A 23,817-nucleotide genomic window follows, 5' to 3' on the forward strand; every position below is an offset into this window, starting at 1 on the left:
AAATATTTGGCGTCGTTGTTGAGTATAACCTGTGTAACGTGAGTCAGAGTAAGAATGAAGGAAAAAGTAGTTCCACAGATAAGTTCAGGGGTGATTTAAAAGTTCTGAGTTCATGTTAAGCAGTCCGTTATTTTGAGGGTGATAACGGATGGTGTGTTGCATTTTTGTGCCTTACAATAAGTGACAACACGAAGCATCGATGACCACTTAAAGTGTTTCACCAAGCGAAAAAATTTGAACGATGGAGTGATGGTACTTTGCTGCTCCCAGCTTCAGTTGCAGTTACTATTGCTTTCACTAAAGCATTGAGGCTCTGTGAAGCGCCCCTCCAGGTAGCATTCCCCCACTACTTAGACACTTGTGGAGTTTACCTGTCTCCAGTCACTACTTCAGTGGTAACTGAACCAACAATGTGAAAGTACGGAGTAAAAATTCAAGTCTAAGACAACCTACTTACTAATCATAATGTGTAATTATGTTCACCTACTGTTTACTGTGATTGTTACCTGTATATGGCCCGCGAGTGCTCAACAAGTCGATCAGTCTTTCTGTTACTCTGGCGCTAGTATTGCAGGCGCCGTGTTCGGCACTTTGACAGTATTGCTGTCACTTCAAGCTGGTGCATATTTCTTGTGGAAACTCTATTGGAATGGCAAAAGTGGTGAGTGATTCAATAAATTAACCTCAAATTTCACCATTGCTAATACAGTTCTAATATCAAGTTAAACTTTTAAGATGTGACAGTTGTAGCGCCGAAACAGGTTGTTTGGGGATCTTTCAAAGAGAGGGATTACGGTAACGCAGACCTACTGCAAAGAAGCCATTCTTTCAAGCGTACTTTAACATTAAATTTCCTATCAGAAGTCATGAAAAGAGTCGGATAGTTGATACTCAACCATAAATGTAATAAGAATCGGCCCTAGAGCAAGGACAATCCTCTTAAAACAAAAGTGAATCTCCACAATTGAAGGTGTTTGAATACAAAAATAACCTGTGCGAACACACCTCGACATTTTCTTAGCGCAGTTTACTTAATTAAATTTTCTTATACTCAAAAACAACTTTAATATTATTCTTGTTCAAAAAAAAAAAAACATTAATGCACCTAAGTATAGTACGATATAATAATAGGACTAAGGCACCACGGTAGCCAAGCGGTTAGAGGCGAGACCTGCGAAGCTAACATGTACTGTGGTATTGGGTTCGATTCCCGGTCTTAGTCCTTTGATTTTATTTAATGGTTAATAAAAGAAATTTACAGTAAAGTATGTTTGCTAGTCGCCTCCGTCCACGACACCTAATTGGTAGTTGGACGTTAAGCCCCGCCTGAAAAAATAGGTGATTACTTCACTACTTTACTTACTTTAATAACAGGTCTATACTGTAATATAACAGAGGTTAGTCTACTCATCTTTTCCTCAAAAAGTTCCCTTAAACAAATTTTCCTGAAAAAATGTTTATGTAAATGCAATGAGAAAGAAAACAATTTTAAGAAAATTGTTAGAGCCATATTTGGAAAAGATGTACAAAAATCATTCCATTATGAAGTGGCATCTCTGGTTTATGGATTTCCTGAGGCAGGACTCGTAAGAATCCTCACATAAAAAGTTAAGGTGTTAACTTCCGGCGAGTTATCGCTTTGAACTTGAGAGTTCATATGCATACACACCATACAGAGCAATTCCTAAAAACCACTTTTTTTGGATTCAGGGAACCTCACAACGGAATGGTCATAACAAGAACATACATTACATTTCGTTAGTAAATACCGCAGGATCTTAGTTTTGTTTTAAGCTTCCTATACACAATATCCATAAGTGGATCATCAACTTTTATTTGAAATCTCTGCTTGATTCGATCAAGGAATTTCAGAAAGAGTGAGAATTACCATTCGAGTGTAATGGACGGAAATGAATACTTGTGATAAAGAAGGCTAATATTCAGTGCTAGAAATATATCAACTACTCCTATATCAAATGTTTCTTTCATATTTTGTCTTTTTCTATGGCAATTGAAATGCAATCATTGAATTCGTGTTGACCTACAACTTTTATTAAAAACTTTTTTTAAGGGAACTTCTTCAAAGCGTCGATTAGCTTCTCCCCAAAGCACCGTTTTAGTGTAAGTACGATCATTTGTCTTCCACATTATGATAAGATAGTGAATTTGTTGTGAAATTTTGGCTTTGAAGAAAATTGCCCAAATTGGGGAAATTTTCCTTACTTTTCCAAAATGCTATTAAATATTCAGCTAGAAACTTATACATTTGATACAAGTAGATCAATAACTTTAATCCGAATATTTTTTTATAAAATTTATTTTAGGAATGGCTAGAAGGGATGGGGTAAGTTAAAATGTCATTTCAGTGTAAAAATGAATTTTAAATTATAAGAAGTAAGAATATTAAAAATTTCAATCAAATTTTATTTTTTGCCAAGGCGTTGGGACCAGGTCATATTCAGGAAAGTTTGGACAAAATAAAGTAAAAAAAAAAAGGCTGAAATTGACAATATTCTTTCTTCTTGTTGGATTAATGCATCAATCAAAAACACTAATCTCTGGATAATATATTGGTAAGAATTAAAAATGAATCTAGCTGCTGGCCCTTAGATTTTTTCTTCTAGTAGCTTCTTACTGCTTACTGTCCGATGATAAACAGTGTTGCCCTTGACGAGAGAACACTGACCGGAGGCCGGCAGTGCACTGTTAAAAGCTCTGGGCGCCAATAACCTTTAGATGTTGACGCGCCCTAAAAACCTCCTCCCAAAAAGCTTAAGTGTTTCAAAAAGTGTAAACATTATAACACCGAGAATTTAGTAAGAGAATGTGTTAAATTGTTCACAAAAGATTTTTTGATTTGTTTAGAAAGGAGGTCCTCCGAAAACATGTGTTAAATAAACTTTTTGTTTTATGCTATTAAAAATCTAATTTACTGTTGATCACATACTTCATTGCAGAATTTCCATATAAAATGGCTGACAAGAACAAGTACAACCTTTTTATCCAAAAGGCCACCTGCAAGTTGTTGTTTTGAAGATTATGTGTAATACATATGATTTAATAGAATTTGTTTTTGCAGCGTACATTGCATATGCAGTTCAAACTGTCCATACTGACTATTTTTTTAGCTGTGAAATAACATCACAATGATGCATATTTTTTGGGAGCAAAGTAACATTTAGAAAAAGTTTAAGTTTAAAAAAAAAACTTGTTTTTAGTGAAAAGACGGTTAAGGTGTTACATCAGATTTGTTTGCCATTGTAAGTGAAAAGTCGTGTGGTTAGTGCAACAAATTGTTTTGCTAAAGTAACATTTAGTAAAAAATGCAAGTTTGTAGGAAATTTAAGAGTACAAAAGACGTTAATAATAATTATAATTGGAAAAGAGGAAATTAGAATTGATCTTTTACTATCCTATTTTTAATCACGGAGTCATTTTAAAAAGGAAATTCTACTCTTACAGTTAGAGCAAAACAGTTAAAAAATAAATATCAATTTGTAATTGTAATCCAATTCTAAATTATAATTAAATTTAGTGCCTTTAATTGATTACTTGTAAAGAAGTTTTATAATCAAATAATTAGGGAAATACTGTAATAGTAGTTGCCCATCCCAAAAATATGCAAATTTGCAAATATGAATATCAATTTTAATATTACTATATTAATTAATGAACATAATTCCTTTGTCTTAAAATTGGATGAAAGATTAGATGAGATTGTAGGGAGTCTTTCAATCTATGCGACTTAGACTCAGTTTTTTGAGCATTCTCAAAACACTTTTCCAGACCATCATGTTTGACTCCTGTAAAGACCTCAAAATGGGCGATTAAACGATTCTGAGGACGCTGGTATGCTCAGGTTCCATCCTGTGGGGTACAATTCAACAGGCAGTGAACGCATAGAAAAGCTCTAATAAGAAATGGATCCTGTTAAAGCTAAAAATATTATAGATCGCCTGAATTGATTAGTACAGTATGCGATTAGAGCTAACTAGAAAATTAAAAGCATTTTCGTTTATCGGTAGAACGCATTTTTTATGGCTTTTCACTGAGGCCTCTTTTGATCGATTTGAATTCTTATATTCGGGGCCAGATTTCTAGAAAACAATGGCGAAGCTGTACGAAATGCATTTTTACTTATCATTTCCTAAATTCGGTTTAGCGCTGAACACCATAGCATCTTCTGTCTTGCGACTTCCTAGAGTATTACACGTACATAAGCTGCAGTAATTATTTCATTTTTAGTGAGACGAACAGTAATATTTATTTATATTTATTTTATGCTGTAAATTGTTTTGTATCCTTAAGAAATAATTGGTTTAATTATTTATAACAAGTTGTAAAAAATAAACCATTTAAGCCTAAAACTAAACCCCACACTTTGGGAAAAAATTCTGGGGTCATTACTGAAAATACAGATAATCAAAACTTTAATAAACCATTAGATTGTTAAAGAAAGGAAGTTAAAGAGTTCGAAAAGAAACTTGAAAAATCTGGGAAACTTTTTCTCAGATGACCTCAGATAAATAGGACAAATCTTTGTTTATGTTAAGAATAAAAATGTATGTGGTCGATTTAGAAAATATTATACGATTAGAAAATATTACACGACCAATATTAAAAAAATAAAAGAAAAGGGGCATTATGTAGCGGATGGAAACTACTCTAACCTTATCAGGATAATGTTAAATGATAACGGAATTTAATAAAACATTCTTTACTGGTTAATCATTAATATCGCGTATTTTATACTGCTCTTTCAACTTTGTTAATTAATTTTTTCTACTCACTTATGAAATCGTAAATAACTATAGTCTTCAAAGCCTGCACCTCTTTCATCTACATTTAAAAATTACGGTCAATTCAAATCCGAATCCAAGTAAAGTACCGAGTCTTTGAAAAATTGGTTTGTCAGAGACTATTAAATAGTTCAAGTTCCGTATTTTAAATTCTTAAGAACTCGAGAAGAAGATAAACAGTTGAACTTAATTGTGCCGAAAGTTACATATTGACAAACCTGATGAATATTCAACAGGTTGGATTTCGGCGCAAAAAATGAACTCATTCCTCGAAATATTTATGGTGTGAATTAGGATTTAAAAAGAAAGATCATTCTTTTCCAGACAAACAATATTTCTGACAATGCCCTTTGTCTCATTGAATAACGTTTCAAAAAACTGGTAAATCGGGGGAATCCCTTTGTGAAAAAAAAATCGTTTTCATTAAACTTTAAATAAAAGATGTGTATACTGGGTATAGTTATAGTGTTACTGGTTGTACACAGATTATAATTATTTTTCAATTTGGAAAAGGTAGGCAAAACAATTTAGGAAATTTATGATGTAGAGGAAGGTAGATTTGTTTTTAGTTTGTGGACAGCAAGAATGGAAGGTATAGAGTTGTATACAATGGTGATAGATTGGTAGATGTAATTGATCATTTAAGTAGTACATTTGGTTAGGATAATTTAAATGAGTATGCCACTAGAGCTTGGAAGTATAGAATGTTTCTAATTTCCCTGTTTATTTTAGACACTTAACTATAGTATTCTCATTATTTTTATAAATTAATTGATAATTTACTTAGAAGACAGCAGCTGCTTCATTTTTCTATATTTGATTTTTATTGTTTAAGTGAGAGAGAGACAACTTGGACGGATACAGTCCATGTGCAAGTAATTTTTATAATATGTTTTGTAAATTATTTTATAGAAATTCCAACAGATTGTTAATATTAATGGATACTAGGCACACGATCTTATTATTTTCTCTGCTCGCGGTGCTCAGTTGAACAATGTTGTGGTAGCGAGACATAACACTTTAAATATATCGAAAATTGGTTTTGAAAATTTGACCTCATGAATAGTTCTTCATGAGGAAGTACAAAATTTTATTCTAATTATATTTGCAGCAAAAGAAATTCGTATACGATGTTTTCCACCAGATTATTCAGTTCCATTCCAACACTTAGGCACATGGTAGAATGCCAAATTGGCACCAGCGCTGTATGTTTTGGAATAGATGAAAGTAATGCTAGAATTCCGAGCAGTGTTTGGATGTCAAGAGTAGGGGGGCGCAGGTACGTCCAAACCGGTCCCACATTCTACTAGTTGGGCTGCGCCTGCCATTGATGTCTGTTCGGAGGATTGGCTTAATATGCCACTCATAGCCACAAGTGTGCAAGTTCTGCTCTTACGTCTCCTCCTTCATACGTTTAGTTTTTCTTGCATCAAACAAATTACACTTAAATATAACACAAGTGTAAGCTACATTAAATTCGGATGCAAAGCAGGTGGACAGAACTTGGGATTGGATTAATAACAGCCATGTAATCAAATAAAGACACAAGTAAGGAATCACCAACTGAAGAAATTGAAAATTGCATTACTAGCCCCTTCCAAAACTTTTTGGGGGGTATCGGCGGCCAGGGTCGTTAGTGCCGCTTGCCATACAACAAGTGTATTGCGAGACGGTAAAATAAGTGAAGTTGAAATCTTCACACTGATGATGCATGAAAGTCCGAAAGCTGTTAGTGGGGAAAAAATATTTATGCTACGACAGGCAAAATCAAAAATATTTTCCATAAAATTTTCAGCAAACCTTACATATGACCACACTTACCCCTTATGGCATTGATCTAGGTGATGAGGGGATATGGGATTTATTAAAACTGTCCGGCAGGATTGAAAGTCAAAAACTGCACGAAAAAGAGTAATGTTCAAAAACACCCAATTTTGACAATTTTTTGTTTTTTATAAAAAATTGAATTCCCAAATTTTCTGCATAATATAGGGCAAATCCTCCTTTATAACTAATTTTTTTGCAACAACCCAGATTTAATAGATTTCGAGAAAAAAGTTGCAAAAAATGGGCAAAACAGCATTTTCAGAAAATGTTCTTGGTCTTCTTGTTGTTACCTTTTTTGTAAACAACGTAGCACCTAAACGCGCGTTACCGATTTTCATGTATGAGGTGTCATTCGATTTGGAATTTTATTAGATGTGCCTTTTGGGGGTCTCGACGGTGTACACCGAATGGAAGAGGAGTGAGCCTCATGTATCTGAGGCCCCCTCCAAAATTATGACTAATTACTCTGTAAATCTTGGCCCGATTTTGAACGATTTTGGAATCTTGACCCACAATACATATTAGCTTAGTATTATTATTATTACATATTATTATGAACGCTTAACTGATACATAAAGTGTATTAGTGAGATCTTTATTTAAAAAATAAATAAAATCATTGAAATATGTTGGTAAAGCATTTTTGTAAAACTGTTTTTATATTTTTTAGCCACATAATTACTTTTATTTTTTATAAAGTTTTTATTTTTAACTTGTGATTAAATGTTTTGTAAATGAAGATAGCCAGCCAGCTTTAGGGTCTGTGTCATCTAATAAATTCTAAAAAATATTAACGAAAAGTAAATACTGTAAAATTACTCAAATGCTATTAATGAAACTCTTTAACAAAAACTTACAGTTTAAAATGTTAAGTATAAGGGTTGATTAAACGCCAAAAGGTACACAAATCAGCAAGTACCCAACATTTCATTAATACTTCATTGATATTATTTAAGTAATTTTACTGCATTAATTTTCATTCATATTTTTTAGAATTTATTAGATGTTTCACAGACCCTTATGCTGGCCATTTTAATCTACAAAATATTTGTTCAAGTAGAACACCATTTAACTTAGATTGACTTTAATATCTAATCAACAAACTATTTATCACAGGTTAAAAAGAAAAACTTTATTAAAAAAAATTAAAAAAAAAATGAGGCTGAAAAATTCAAAAACTTTTTTAAAAAATGCTTACACCAACCTTCATCAATGATTTCATTTATTTATTTTTATTTTTAAATAAAAATCGTCGGTTTAAGTTCATTCTTCAATTAAAGTAATTGTTACTTTATGTAGTAGTCAAACGTTTATAATAATAGGTAATAATTATCTGGCTTTATCGCAAATAATATAGTTTTCTTCAATTACATTCTCAATCTAGGTATTCTTCCCACAGTATTATATATTTGGAATATAAGATAAATAAGATATGCATATTTTTATGACAGCTAACATAATTATTTCAGTATTTTACTATAAGTAAAATTAGAGGGACTACATTAAATTACAATTGAGAAATGAATAATTATTGTTGAATAATTTACTTGATATTACCTACGCGTTATTTGTGCTCACAAATACTTCGGAAAGACGAATTCTAGACTGAAATATTGTTTTAAATCCGTGATTCAAATTTAAATAGTAGCCGACTCTGCCTTTGTCTTTTTCTACTTCAACGTGCATGTACATATATATATGTGACTACTCAGAATAAAGGGCATAATAAAGATAAATCTGAAGAATAATTTGGAATAAAGCTAAAATAAAGTACCTATTTAATTACGAAGATATAATATACATTTTATCATAATTATAACAAAAAAATAAAATATTATGAATGAACAAAGGGAAGGGATTAGCTATGAGGTTAGCGTATTGGATTCCCATGTGGAGGTTCCGGGTTTGAATCCAGCTGCAGACCCTTAGATTTTCTCTTTCTAAGAGCTTCTAACAGCTCACTGTCCGGGTGATGGACAGTGTTGTCTGTAACGAGAGAACGCTGTACGGAGGCCGGCAGTGCACTGAAAAAAGCTCCGGGCGCCAATAACCTTAGATGTTGACGCGCCTTAAATCATAAAATAAAAGAAAAAGAAAATGAATGAACTGGCCAGCATAAGGGTCTGTGAAACATCTAATAAATTCTAAAAAATATGAATGAAAATTAATGCAGTAAAATTACTTAAATAATATCAATGAAGTATTAATGAAATGTTGGGTACTTGCTGATTTGTGTACCTTTTGGCGTTTAATCAACCCTTATACTTAACATTTTAAACTGTAAGTTTTTGTTAAAGAGATTTTTGTGCCTTTTGGATAGATTTTCCTTTTTGTATGTTTTGCAAAGTTACATATCTGCTTTACAGATTTTATTAAAATTGGGAATAATAAATTTTAATTTTATCATTATAACCTGATAAGGTGCTAAGTCGGAACCGTAACTACCATTGGAGAGATCTTTAAAAGAATGATTATAGTTGCGGTCCCCAAACCATCCTCAAAAACAATTTTTTTGAGAAAGCGTTTTGAATAAAATAGGAAGGTAATTTGTACGTGAATAGCAAAATTAAAATGCGATTTCAGTACTTCCTTTTAAGAGGAGCAAGAAAAATAAACTGTGATTACAGTACTTCTCCCTAAAAGGCAAAGATGTTGAATCGAACGACAATTCATTGATGTAAATCGGTTCACTCATTGATAGTTTTAACGATTGCAGTACTTCCCCTTAGTAGGTGTAAGAGCATGATGGCACTTCACAGCCACGTAGAGGAGCTTTAATCACTTCTTCGTACTAAATTTTATCGAAATCGGACTAAGCGTTATAGAAATATTGGTAATAATAGTTTTAGAAAGGGCCTTATTTGGGTGGGGCAAACTCCCCACCTTATGAGGCATAGCGTCGAGACTTTTAAAGTGCAAATCTGTACAAAATTTCGATTCGAATGACACTTCATTCATGAAAATCGGTTCACGCGTCGATAATGTGAAACGAATGCTCTACTTCCCCTTAACAAGTGTAAGAGCAGATCGTCGCTTTGTTGTTACGTAGGGGAGTCCTAACCTTATCATCCTAACAAATTTTATCAAAATCGGGCCAAGATTTACAGAGTAATTAGTCATAATTTTGGAGGGGGCCTCAGATACATGAGGCTCACTCCTCTTCCATTCGGTGTACACCGTCGAGACCACCATAAGGAACATCTACATAAAATTCAGAATCGAATGACACCTCATTCATGAAAATCGGTTCAGGTGTTTAGGCGCTACGCAGTTTACAAAAAAGGTAACAAGAAGAAGAAGAAGAACAACAACAACAACAATTTTTAAAAAAGCCGTTTTTGCTCATTTTCAGCAACTTTTTTCTCAAAATCTATTAGATCTGGGTTGTTGCAAAAAAATTACAGTTATAAAGGAGGGTTTGCCCTATATTTTAAAGGAAATTTGAGAATTTTATCTTTTATAGAAAAAGAGAAAAAAATTGTCAAAGTTGGGTGTTTTTCAACGTTACGCTTTTTCCTGCAGTTTTTGACGATCAACCCTTATACAACTGTCCTACCGGACAGTTTTAATTAAAATTTAACTTAATGGAAGAGTTTTTGCGATACTTAACATTTGTTTGGAAGATATTTGTGACTGCATTTCAGATATAGGGGGGGCACTACTTTAAGCAAATTTGGTTGCACATTTTACTTACTGTAAAATTCTAATCTTGCACTTAGTGGAGTTGAAATGCATTTAAAAATTTCTTTCAGTTACAGGATTAAAAGATTTATCTTAACATTCATGTGAATAAATACATTCGCTAAGAGATTATTTACGTTCAAAAATGCATACACGATGATACCAAATCCTAAAAGTACTAAATATTTCTTTTCCCATTAATATTTGCTGCTTGGAAGTACTTGGTAATAAACTTTTCTTTACTACTATCTTAAATTATGTCATAAATATTAACATCTCTAAGGCAAATGAATAGTCGCCTGATTATTAAACCCGTTGTTCTTGGAATTACCACGCGTAAAATAAACAGGCCTTCTCTTTTCTCTCGGTTCGCATCCTTCCTGACACCCTTCCGTGAGTCGAGATATCGGAAGTCTTTCTTGGCAGCGAATAAACGTCGGCCATCTCGTAGTGGGACGAAGTGGGGTTATATTTGTTCGTGTAAAGTTAGCTCTTTTGGCCGCCTCAACCATATGAATATGAAGAGTAACACTCCATTTCACTTAGGTTGATTGTAATAAGAGCCATGAAACTGTTGATGCAAAAGTTTTTTTTAACGAATCGCTTAAACAATAGAAAATTCTAAAGACTTTTTTTAATAAATGCAAACACTCAGATACATTGAAGAAATTATTATTTTATTTTTTAACATCAGATTAATTAATCTGGTTAGGAAACTAACATCGTCGGCTCAAGTTCATCCTTTGATTTTAAATTGATTGATACTTCACTTTATATATCGTTTAGACCTGAAAATAAGGGTTAATTAATAATTAATTCTGTTTGTTTATAACAAATATTAAAATAGTTTCCTTTAATTGCCTTCTTTATTTAAACCGATCTCTCTTCTTACTATTGGGGCGTTCTGTGAAAGCCTGTGAACTTGTATTCGCTTGAGAACGAGTTTTCATGAATCGTTTGAGAAGATATTAAAAACAAATATACCTAAATCTTTTTTATTTTTGGAAATTAGATAACAATTGAATCGTTACTATATATATATATATATATATATATATATATATGTGTGTGTGTGTGTGTGTGTGTTTGTTTGTTTGTTTGTTTGTTTGTTTGTTTGTTTGTTTGTTTGTTTGTAGTGATTTTATATATTTTTAAATTAAGGAAATGTGCTGCGAGTATTGTAGTGCTCACTTGGTGCTCTTTGAATACATGTTTTTTATATTATTTTTAAAGTCTCTTACTTAGTAGTTTAATAGTGAGTAAAGTAAGAAATAAGGTGGGCGCCTTTTATGTGGATCTGCCCTTTGATCGTGCGTAGTCCTTTATTTTTAAATTACATCAGATTCATGTTAAAAATTAGTTGATGTTAAAAATTTACTGAATAATATCAATGGTTCGGTCTGGTGTAAGAATGGCTCATTCAGCTCCTTCCAAATCTAAATGGGATTGAGACAAAGTAACTTATTAAGCTCGATTTTATGTTCGTTGTTTATCAATGATTTAGAGGATTATTTGGATGATGGTGGAATTAAGTAAAATGGCCGAATAAAAATTAAGCCGATAACTTGGTTATACCAATGCATATACATAATAATATGCACAAAATGATCGATTCCCCTTCTGATTATTGAAGCGTTTGGAATTTAAAAATAAATAAATATAAGTAAACCATCACTATGTTGAAACTAAATATGAACAATGGTACTTGGAAGAAATTAAGATAGGAACGTTAATAAGTGTAAATAGGATTAATTCTAACGCCATCCCTTTCGTATAAAAATATTTCCCAAAGCCAGTCGGTATGGGTTTGGTTATTTTTAACGAAGAGACCCCATACCGAGTTTAATTTATTAATAGAAAATAATGACAATTAAAAGTAAATAAATAAATAAATAATAAAGAAAATGAGGAAAATTTCACAGCAGCAATTGCCGAACGGCACTGGAAACGCTGTTATTTTATTTATTTTAATGATTTAAGGCGTGTCAACATCTAAGGTTATTGGCGCCTGGATTGCTGGTATTGATTCAATTACTCTTCATCTTAAAGAATGAAGATCATTAAAAAAAATAAATAAATAAAATAACAGCGTTTCCAGTGCCTTTCGGCAATTGCTGCTGTGAAAGAAAGATACCGATTCTCATTTTCTTTGTTATTTATTTATTTCCTTTTAATTGTCATTATTTTCTATTAATAAAGTAGTTGGAAGACACTATTAATTTGTTTTTCATTTTAACCTACTTCGTTTCTTTCTTTCTTTCGAAATTGGTTCCTAACACTCATTTAAACTCATATACCATTTTCTTCTTTTTATTTTATTTTATTATTTATAATGTAAATTTTATATTTTTGAATATTGTTCTTAAATAAATTAATTAATAAATTACACGTTTGCAAAAAATCGTACTAGATTTGATGATTCTGATCAATTATATTCTTATGGTAGATGAATTCCTTTCATGATGCCGACGCTGTTTTGAGGCCTACTTTTTTTGCATTTATAGAAAACATTTTTCTTGTTTTGTGGTCCTAAATTCATATTTTCAGTTAGGACCATTAACCCTGAAACACCCTGTATATACATATATGTATTTTGGCACGTTGACAACTTGGCCATTAACACCATATCTTTTAAAACCTCTCGTGCATGGATGGCTCCTCTTCTTCCCTCGCTACGTCCTTTACGGCATCCATTGGAAAGCCGTATTGAGCCAGGATTTTGGAGCAAATCGCCTCACTTCAGCCCTTTAGCCATCGAATCCAGTAGCTGACATGCTGGTACATTAAAAAACATTGTTTCGAATTGAAAATTAATTTTAATTTAAGTATTGTAAATTTATAGGCGTTGGAATTTTAAATTGATTCATTAAGTCTACATTAATACGATTTCTGACAGGAATGTATTTTAAAAGCAAGCTCATCTTCTGGCGGATTTTTTTTTTAAATAGCACTTTGATGTTGGATATATGAATGATGAGTTGCCAATAAATTACATGAGCTGCATAACTGGGTAAAGTTAGTAACTAGGTGAAAAGTAAAGTAATCGCCTATTTTTTCAGGCTGGGCTTAACGTCCAACTACCAAGTAGATCCATAACAAGCATGCAATAAATTGTCGAAGAAAATTAGAGTGGAGGGTAAAACTGCTTTTTTATAAGAGGTAGACTTCAAAAATCTAAGAAGGTTGTAATATCGTTGTTTTCTTTAAAGTGACAAATAAAAGAAGTTGTAAAAGGAAGTTGATAAAAGGTGCGCGGGAGCACTTCTCAGTGTGTCGTGCCTGGCCTGTCAATAAACTGGCTTCTCCGCGCTAGTCAACTTCCGGCTATTTACTCTTGAAGAGAATTTCTTCTCCTATTCAATATCTGAATGCTCTTATTCTAACATCATACTTGGGCTATGCACCCACCGACCCATAATACATCTCGGGCCAAATTATTTAAATGGTTTCTTTAGTTATAAAAATTCTAAAATTACATTTCATATGTTTTTAATAACTTATGAAAACATTGTTCAAAGGCGAAGTTAAAGTTCTTAGAAAGCACCATTAGTTGTAACATAAATCAATTTAAACAAAAAATGGGGGAAAATGTTGAACAAATTTGAATTAAACTCATAAACGTTTTTGAACGTTTCTAGCTGGCTGAAATTACGAATACGAATGAAATGGATACGGCTGATTTGTGTACTTTTGTCGTTTAATCATTATACATGTATCTAAGTGAACTTTTGTCCAGGGAAAATTATATTTCATTAGTTCAGGAACCTTTCTGTAGTTTCAACAGAAAGTAGTAGAATATTTCCAAAATTACAGAATATATCAGAAAGCGACAGGTAGGAACGGGATGACATCATTGTGATGCCTCACACGCTGGATGTTGTATTATTAAGTGTGAACAGTATTGAAAATAAATAATGAAAAAATCGCTAACTTTGTGTTGGCTAGTATTTACATGGAGTTAAATAACGGTGTCAAACAAGATTTCAACATTTCTTAAGTAAAATTAGACAAATTTGTCAGTAAAAACTACGTTATCAATGCAGATAGTAATTGAGGTGAAAAATCGCACAATCATAGTTTGATAAAGAGACAATCGTTTTTTGTTAAAAAAATCATTAATTACTCTGATCAATGATCATGATCAATTATCTATGACAATGATCATCCTACTTTACACAGCATCAATGGAGCTGCGGCATCAAAGGCTGCGGGTGTTGGTCTGGTGGTCAAGAGCGTGGCTTTGTAAGTGGGAGATCCCCAGTTCGAATCCAGCGTTTGACTACTTTTTATTTGTTAGAAAAAATTGTTTACAGTAAAGTATGAGCTTCCGCCCCCGTCCATGACAAGTAATAGGTAGTTGGACGTTAAGCCCCTCCTGAAAAAATAGGCGATTACCTTACTAGAGACTTACTCAATTCAATCCTGTTCTTGCGTTCTGAACTTAAGAAATCTTTCACTGGAAGATAATCTTTCAGACCACAGATATTTGGAATTCGATCGTAACATCCTACCTGGAGGACACGCCTAACAGGTTAGTAACTCTATTTTCTCTATTTAAAAACAAAATAAACGAGCCAAAGGAGATTGGAGTAAGTTTGAAACCATTCTAAAAGAAACGTTTTCGAAAAATGTTTGTGCACGTCCGTAAAAGGGATTATATTTCCAGAGGGATAAGCACTGGAATCTGTAGCAAAAAGCACATGCATACCGTCAAAAATTAAAAAAAAAATTAATAATTTTTTTAAACTGGTCAGAAAACAAAACTTTTAAATTTAAAAGAAAAAAGAGAAGCTAATAAAAATAGAAGAATTAAAAGGAATAATTGTGAAGAAGAATAGTTTTCTAAACCGATACTAAAGAGATATTACCACTATTGTAAAATAGTTTTAGTATTAGTAATTAGTTAAAGAGAGAGGAGTGAGTATCTTAAGTGGAAGCGACTAAGGAATTTTACAGCGAAGAAATTCGAAGAAGTGGACAGAAAAAACCCGTTTACCACAACCTGAGATTAGTTTGTCAACCAAAAGGGGGTAAATGGGATGGCCAGAGATGTGAAGGAACAGAATTGCCTATTTTTTGTTTTTCATTAGAAACCAACCAATAATATTAGAAACATGAGTAAGAATTATCGAGTGCAAGAGGAAGCCAGACGACATGTTTTGGACTAACAGTAGAAATAAAAGTTTTTAAAGAAAAAGTTCTTATAAAGGTTAAAGGTACAATGCTGGTGATCTTGTAATAGTATAAAGATAATTAGAGCGTTCTGATGTACCTTCCATAACTTAACCGAATTACAGATGACATGATGAAGGTAGTTAGTTATTTTTGAAAAAAGGTTGGGTTTTAATTGACCTACATAAGAATGAAATACATTCGGCAACACAGATCTCGTTTCAGATATGAAAATTTGGAAGCATTCGGAAGAATTAGCAGAATCAAGCTGGTGAGAGTGTTGAAAAAGAGAAGGGGCAGAGGCCGAGGCTGACGAAAACGCCAAGAAGGCTGCGGGACTGTCGTCAAGAGACTTATTTGATGATCGTAGGTTTATAGGATTGTCATGATTGATTAATCTCAACTAAACAGTGCCTCTCAAGGGGACTGTATTGTAAAGTAAAGTAGTCGCCTATTTTTTAAAGTCCAACTAGGTGACGTGGGCGGGTCTGAAGCTCAAATGTGATTTAACATCTTTATTAACTCTAGCTATTAATCGATGGATGTGGAGGGTTATAAAAGTTGCGAAATGAATTTTGTCCTCAATAAAAAAAAAATCACCTAAATTGGTCTAACTTTAAGAAAATGGAAAAAGGATGCGAAGGCATACAGCCTAGCCTCGTTTTTAGAGAGACACGCCTCTGAAGAAAGAATCCCTAATGTTACCTCATTTTGTAAAACACAGAAAATATTACAGACACTAATCAGGAGTTTTATTGTTCATTGGTTCAAGAATTGTGAAATATAAGTTAAAAGGTTTCTTAGTCATTTCTATTACTTTCATTGAAGATAAAAAATGAGGAGGAAGTAGACAGTGTCGTGTTTGATGATGTTGGGCGAACTGGAGGGGGTTCGCCCTGCTTCAAGAAGAACTTAGACCGAACATCTTCATGGTCCTTTCCAAGTAGTAGAACAGATAATAACAACTGCTAGAAATTATTTAAACCAGAACCGGTTTGATATTCCTGGGGGAACGAGCCCGGGTAGTCGAAGCAGGCATTTGTACCTGTACCCCGCAACATCACAGCATCACTCGACTTAAAACACTGCAACTATTTACATCCATTTACTTATTCTGTGTTTTAAATTAAGCAATATTTTGTTTTGAAAGCTATGCTGCTGATTTACTTGCGACTGAGGATGTGTGTGTGTTTGATAGTGGCATAACTCCAAAAGGGAAGTGGTTAAAATTTGATATTTTGACATTTTGATCAACCGGAAGGCGCTATTTGCGGAGTAGATTATTTGGCCGGATAAATAGTCTCAAAAACATAATGGGGTTGTTTTAAAACTCACCTCAATGGTGATATAGGTTCCTCCTGCATCTTCCCCCTCCATTGAATGTCGTGATTACCTAGCGTCTTTCAAGGGAACTTTTCTGATTGATGGAATAGTTCGCTTCTGTATCTAAAACCATTTGGCAGATTTTACTGTTGCCTGCCCTTCCAAATGATTATCGTTTTGTTGTCAAATCTTTTCCAGTAGAATAAGGATCATAAGGGATGGGGATATATGGATGGATTTTGGATTAGGTTGCGTGCAGGGAGGAGAGAGAGAGTTAGTTTGCGTTAGATTGAGGGTTTCGCTTGGGAATTTGATGGGCTAGGTCCCAATAATGTTTGTTGATTATCCATAATAAAAATGAATTCAACAGTGCAGAGATCCCGGACATTTTATAGTGAAGAGTATATTAACGTTGACAAATAAAAAAACAGCTTACTTAGTTGCGATATCAATTGCGCATTCTAATCCAAATTTAGTTTTCCATCTACAGATCATTAATAGGATTTAATTATTATTATCCTCAGCCTTATTTACAAACCGAACTAACATTAATAAGTGGAGAGTTGTGGCCAGTTGAGGCTTACTGGCAATAACACATTAAACTCTTTTTTAACTCTTCCGTTATTACTTTAAGCTCTGGCTAAGGTTGCCCGCTTTTTTACGTACTATTTGTTAAGCCTTACATCCTTTGCTTTTATTTTGCTCCATAGATTCTATTTGCGCGAAAAAAAATTCTGAAAAAGAATTTTATACTTACCAATAGAAACCAAATTAAAACATTTGCTGAATATTGATTATGTTATTATTATTGCAAAATTAAATTCTTTTTGTTTATAATAAATTCAAAAAATGTTCTTGAATCGGTTAAATCTTTGTAAGAAATCACTTTATGTGTAAATAATTACAGGGATTATCGATTCTTGAAGAAAGCAATAAGCCTACTTTAATGCGCGCCAAAAGAAGGCAAAAAGAATATTTTAATACATATCTATTAATATTAGTTGGATGGAGGCGAGCTAAAAGTATTAGGTAAAATAAAGAAGTTTGTTAATGGTGAGAAGTGCGATGTTTGTAACAGATAGCCAGAGCGCTGCAGGCAAGCGGCCGTCTGTAGGTCGACGACCCACCTTACCCATTTCTGTTTATTCTTTGCCTCTTCCTCTTAACAAATTTAAATTTAATTAAAACTGGAATTGGTATTTTTTTCAATGTGCATGAACTCAGGGAAAAAGAGGTTAATTTTCCATTGAGGAATATCCGCAGTTTACGCCACGGTTTGTGAGACGATAGCAGAACACCGGCTTTACATTCTCCACCTCCAATACAGATAAAAACAAGTGTTTAAGAAATTACAATTTCCATTACTTGAACTGCAAGCTATAAAGACCGTCACCCAACTATACACCAAGTATACCCAAGAATAATATGGTGGAAACTATTAATAATCAAATATAAAATAATAACTAATTTCTAAGTAAAATTATTAATGTTTTAAGCATAAATATTTATTAATTATCTAAATGGGGCTTAAAAAACATTGTTGCTTTTTCTGGTAAACATTTTTATTACAAAAATGGCAGAAACAATGTTACTCTCTTATAGCGATAGTAATACTCCTTAAGTTTTAAAAGTTGAAGTACATAAATCAGCTAGTACCCAACATTTCATTCATAACTTCATCTAGTAACATATTTCTTAGAATTTAATGTCACAGACCCTTGAGCTGGCCTTTTATCACCTATAAATATTTTTTTGTTAGGATTTTAAAAGATGTATCTCAAATCATAATTAATATTTAAAAGGAACTTCATTTTAACACTATTCAAAATTATTCTTATCTTTATTCTGAATAATCATCACACTTAGTCACACATTAAAAGGAAAAAGGGAAAGTTAGAGATGATCTATTACTGTTGTAATTTGAATTACGAAGTTAAACCAAAATTTCAGTCTTGAATTCGTCTTACGTGAACACAAATTACATAGTTAATAACAAATAAATAATACTTGCAATTATAATTCATTCATTTTTCTAATTTTAATTTAATGTAGCCCTTTAACTGGGTACTTGTTATAAAGAAGTTTTATAACCAACTAAAAATATGAATATCTATTTTATATTACATGTACATACATATATAACATTATGGGGAGAACTCCTAGATTAACAATGTAATTGAAGAAAACTACATTTACATTTAATATTAACAAACTAGATTAATTATTAATTACTTATTATTATTATTAATGCTTAACTACTGTATAAAGTAAAGTACCAATCAGTTTAATTGAACAATGAACTTAAATCGATGATTTTTACTTCCTACTGCTGCGCTTAACTTCCACTTAAAACAGATGTCAAAAACAAAAACAAAATAAAATCGGTATGCACTTTGTACGTGCATTTTTAATTTTGACTTCAAAACAATTATATTATTCATTAACCTTTTTTGTTTAAACCTGTACATGAATAGTATAATACTTCCTATACAATCTAAATTAAATGGGTGCTGCTCATTACCGAACAAATATTTCATGCATGAAAGTGGCCAGCGTAAGGGTCTGTGACATCTAATACATCCTAAAAAATATGAAGGAAAAGTTAACGCAGTAAAATTACTTAAATTATATCAACTAAGCATGAATGAAATGTTGGATACTTGTTGATTTGTGTACCTTTTGGCTTTTAATCAACCCTTATTGTTAAAGGGAAATTTTAATGTTAGAGGGAAATTCTAGTAATTGCCGCCAGAACATAGCGTCGGTAACATGGAGTCTTATTCTAACTAAGTGTAAATTGTAATACGTTCTGTATTTTGTATTGTGCCCTTTTATGTGATTAGTGTTTTGCTTAAATAAAGTCTTAAGAATTTATAACGTGTCTTCTCAATTTAAGAACCATTCTATCATCAATTCTATCACTTATACTTAACTTTTAAACTGTAAGTTTTTGTTAAGGAGATTTTTGTACCTTTTGGATAATTTTTATTTTGCTATTCTGCAAAGTTACATATCTGCTTTACAGATTTTCTTAACATTTGGAATAAGCAATACTTCCGTTATAGCCTGATATGGTGTTCAGTAACCACTGGAGAGATCTTTTAAAAGAATGCTTATAGTTAGGGGCCCCAAAAAATCCACACACAAAAAATTACTTGGAAAAACGTTTCGAAAACGTTTTCATCCAGCCAAATTTCATCTAAATCGGGCCAAGATTTACAGAGTAATTAGTGATAATAATTTTAGAGGGGATCTCACATACATGGGGCTAACTCCTCTCCCATTCGATATACAGCGTCGATACCCCCAAAAGGCACATCTACATAAAAATCCGAATCGAATGATACCTCATTCATGAAAATCGGTTCACGCGTTAAGGCGCTACGCAGTTTACAAAAAAGGTAACAACAATTTCTGAAAATGCCGTTTTTGCTCATTTTCAGCAACTTTTTTCTCGAAATCCATAAGATCTAGGTTGTTGCAAAAAAAAAAAACACCTATAAAGGAGGATTTGCCCTATATTTTAGAGCAAATTTGGGAATTTTATCTTTTATAGAAAAAGAGAAAAAAATTGTCAAATTTGAGTGTTTTTCAATCTTAGCTTTTTCGTGCAGTTTTTGACGATCAACCTTATACGTACAACTGTCCTACCGGACAGTTTTAATATTGAATAATTTGAACAATATGATGTCCAAAAAAAATCTATTTTTACCATATTAATGTTCTAAATTCACCTACTCACAATGATTTCAAAAACTGTAATCTGTCTAAATTAAGCGAATTAATAAAAGTTTCTAATGTAATTAACCATGGTAAAAATAGAAGAAATTCAATAATAAACAATGAAGTAAAGAATCAGTCCTAGAAAAGCGACTTGGTCAGCAAGTAGAAGTTGATTCTGGAAGAATCCTGGTCCGTGAGGATTACACCCACACTAAAAAATTGGTTAATGATTGAAAGTTATTGCAACTGTGTTTATTTTGCGTATTGAATCGACAGAAAACATGCGTCTGTAACTCTTTGAAGCGAGAGAAGTCACGTCCGTCAACGAAGAGCGACTCGTTAACGCTCTTGTCAGAATTAAACATCAAGAATTTGATTTGGAAAGGAATAAAGTGTAATATAAGATATTATTTAGGTAGCTTATGAATATGGTAGGCATTAATAACCCCGCTCAACTTCTCAGTTTTACTTGCTGTGCTCAACTGTTAATTAATCTCAAAAAAAAAAGCATTACATTACGCCTCTTCTGCAATAAACATTTTGCCATTATATTTGGAGGGATTGATTCTCATGTTTAATGGAAAATTTTAAGAAAGAAAAAAGTTCTCAGGCTAATCAAAGAGAATTTAATGAGGTATTAGACTACAACAACAATTGCGATTCCCATGGATTCGGCCAAGCAAACTGGATATTGCACATTTTCACACGTTCTGAGCCACCGGCATATACTCGTATATATATTTAAAGAGAGAGAGACGAAAAATGCCAACATATAATGCATATATTTCACATGTGGAAGCATTGGTGACTGTATTTATTTTGTTCACTACAAAAATTATTATTATGTAATGAAACTATAAAAGAGAATCCATATTACTGGGAGTAGCGGCTGGTAGAAAAGTCACGGATAGACTTGAGAGACGCAAGGAATGCGGTGCGTGCAATGAGTTGAAGGTAAACAACTCAGCAGAGATCATCCAAGGCAATTTGAACAGACAGCAAGTTGGCAAGGCACTCCTTCATTTCAGCTTGTTTATCTTCTTTTTCATTGCTATCAGTGTTTGTATCAATCTCCTTTTTGTAAAAGCCTCTGCTTACCTAAGAAGCCCAACTCAGCAATATTTAAATGTATGGTAGCTTACGTGCTCGGACGCCCAACTTAAAGCTAGTTTTAAAGCAAGTTTCAACTGGGGTTAAAATAGAAAAGTGGTTTTGGGTTTGAATTTACTTATGTATTTATCGTGAGCAGAAAATGAGAACAGAAAACATGACCTTCCTCCAACAACAAGCTTCTTTCCCAAGGCAAGAACATATTTTTCAAGGAATGAATCGGGTAATATTTTTGTAAATATTATCAAAATAAAACGTTGCTAAATTAAGATAGGTAACTCAAATTATTATTTACCATACATTTACTTTTGTATTTGGTAGCTTACTGAAATTTAAAAATTTCATTGCTTAGAATCTCGTATTGTTGCATAAAAAATAAATAAAATAAGATTGTTAAACCACAAATCAAACAATATCCATATAGTACGATAGTATAAATAATTATAAAGATAAACAAAATATTAACTCCTGAAGATATACATAAATAAACTCAGAATAAAAGGCACTTCAGCACATAAACAGAACATTCCTTGTACACGCTTCTGCGGTATATGTACTGAAATTGGAAAGATACTGAGAAGATTAGCGTAGCCGTGGTGCAAAGATGACACGCAAAAATATTGAAACATTCCTCGCCACTATAGCCGAGAAAAGTACTCTTTAAAGACTTAGCTCTTCTGGATTTCTAACCATGACAATGCCAGCAAAGTTACATCGTCAGCATTGACGATTTTGCAAATTGCAACATTATCAGGCTTTCTTTGCTGTTGATATTGATACCTTTATTTAAAATATAGAGGGCGAAAATAAGAGGACTTAAAATCTCCTCTTGGAGAACCCCTTCTGTAACTGCAATTTTATTAGGGGCACCAGAGTTCTGGGATGTTTTATAGGGAACATAGGAAATTTGATGTAGATATGCTTTTTGGGGTCTTGATGCAGTTCAGAGGGAGAGGAGTAGACCCTATTCATAACTATTATTACTAATAACCATGTAAATTCGCCCGAATTTGATAAAATTGTTACATGGAAAAAATGGTTAGGGCTTCTGTACTTCTGTACGTAATATTAAGGTACTATCCTGTTCTTACGCGTACTAAGGGGAAGTCTTAAATCGTTTCAAATTATCGTCGTGTGAATCAATTTTCATGAGTAAAGCGTCATCGATTCAAAATTTTACGCAGATGTGCCTTTTAGTTGTCACGACGCTGTACACACTTCAGGTGGATAGTTTGCTCCACGTGTGTAAGGCCCACTCTAAAACATACATTCTTTAATAATTAATAGATAAATCTTTGCCAGACTGCACAAATTTTGTAGGGATAAGTAGTTACAGTATTACTACATTAAATCGTCATGGAATAGGCTCATTCGCAGTTCAGTTTCTCTTTGTTTAAATTTAATGAAGTAAAGTTACTTAAATCATATTAAATGTTGTAAAATTTCCAAAAGTAAATTTCATATGTTTTTAACATCTTTTGAAGGATTGATGAATGCAGCCCAATTTCAAGTTTATAGAAAATCCTTCTATTATTTTGTCACATCCTGAGAAGTGGAGTAATGGAAGAGTGAATGTTACGAACAAGATTTCCTTAATTTAAAGGAGGATCTTTGATAAACTGCCCGTGCCCCAGCAAATTGCCGCCCTCACTACACTTCTTCTTTTAACATTTTTTATTAATAGAGATTTGTGCAGCCACTAATCGAATGTTTCATTTCAGGACAACACTTAGTGCTGATAACAGACCCAGAAAGAGGCGAATCAGTTTTTGCTTTTGATAACGCTGGATTTAAAGGTAAAATTATGTTGTTTGCTTCATAAAAATGCTGGAAATATTAATTTCCTAACTCTATCTGTAAGAGATAGACTTGCGTATGATTCCAGTTCCGTATTTGAGTTTTGAATTAATGGAGCTCGTTCCATTAAAACGAAAATACTTTTCTAAGCAATACTGCGTATTGGAAATAAATATGTAAAAAAAGAAAACCGTAGAAAGCACAAACTTAATACCCGAGATAGGATAACTCCAACCGTCGCTACGATACTATGGGGTAAAGTCAGTCGCATACAACGTGTACTCAATGATCTTTCTCAGTTTTCGTGATTATCTCGAAAATGTATCAATGCATTCTCTTGCATTCACGATACACAGAAATCCCACGTTGAATTTGCATTCAATTGC

At 32.8% G+C, this 23,817-nt stretch overlaps 1 protein-coding gene and 1 non-coding gene across 3 annotated transcripts in view; both read left to right on the forward strand.

The window, feature by feature from the left end:
* Nucleotides 1-382: 382 nt before the first annotated feature.
* The window catches only part of LOC141455676 (uncharacterized), a 43,739-nt gene continuing 20,304 nt past the window's right edge, over nt 383-23,817 (forward strand). The window contains exons 1-2 of one of the 2 annotated variants that reach the window (XM_074130924.1): nt 383-661; nt 23,356-23,430. In XM_074130924.1, the coding sequence (XP_073987025.1) occupies nt 466-661; nt 23,356-23,430 (271 nt within the window). In that variant the 5' untranslated portion in view covers nt 383-465. Of the gene's footprint in view, nt 662-21,564; nt 21,858-23,355; nt 23,431-23,817 lie in introns of those variants that run through there. The other variant, XM_074130925.1, reaches the window with a different exon arrangement.
* On the forward strand, nt 22,169-22,274 carry LOC141456614 (U6 spliceosomal RNA). Its single transcript, XR_012459894.1, has one exon. It is a non-coding gene; the product is annotated as a U6 spliceosomal RNA (small nuclear RNA).

This window comes from Rhodnius prolixus, unplaced genomic scaffold, assembly GCF_049639745.1.
Source record: "Rhodnius prolixus isolate KJV_2025 unplaced genomic scaffold, Rpr scaffold_4, whole genome shotgun sequence".
Lineage (NCBI taxonomy): Eukaryota > Metazoa > Arthropoda > Insecta > Hemiptera > Reduviidae > Rhodnius > Rhodnius prolixus.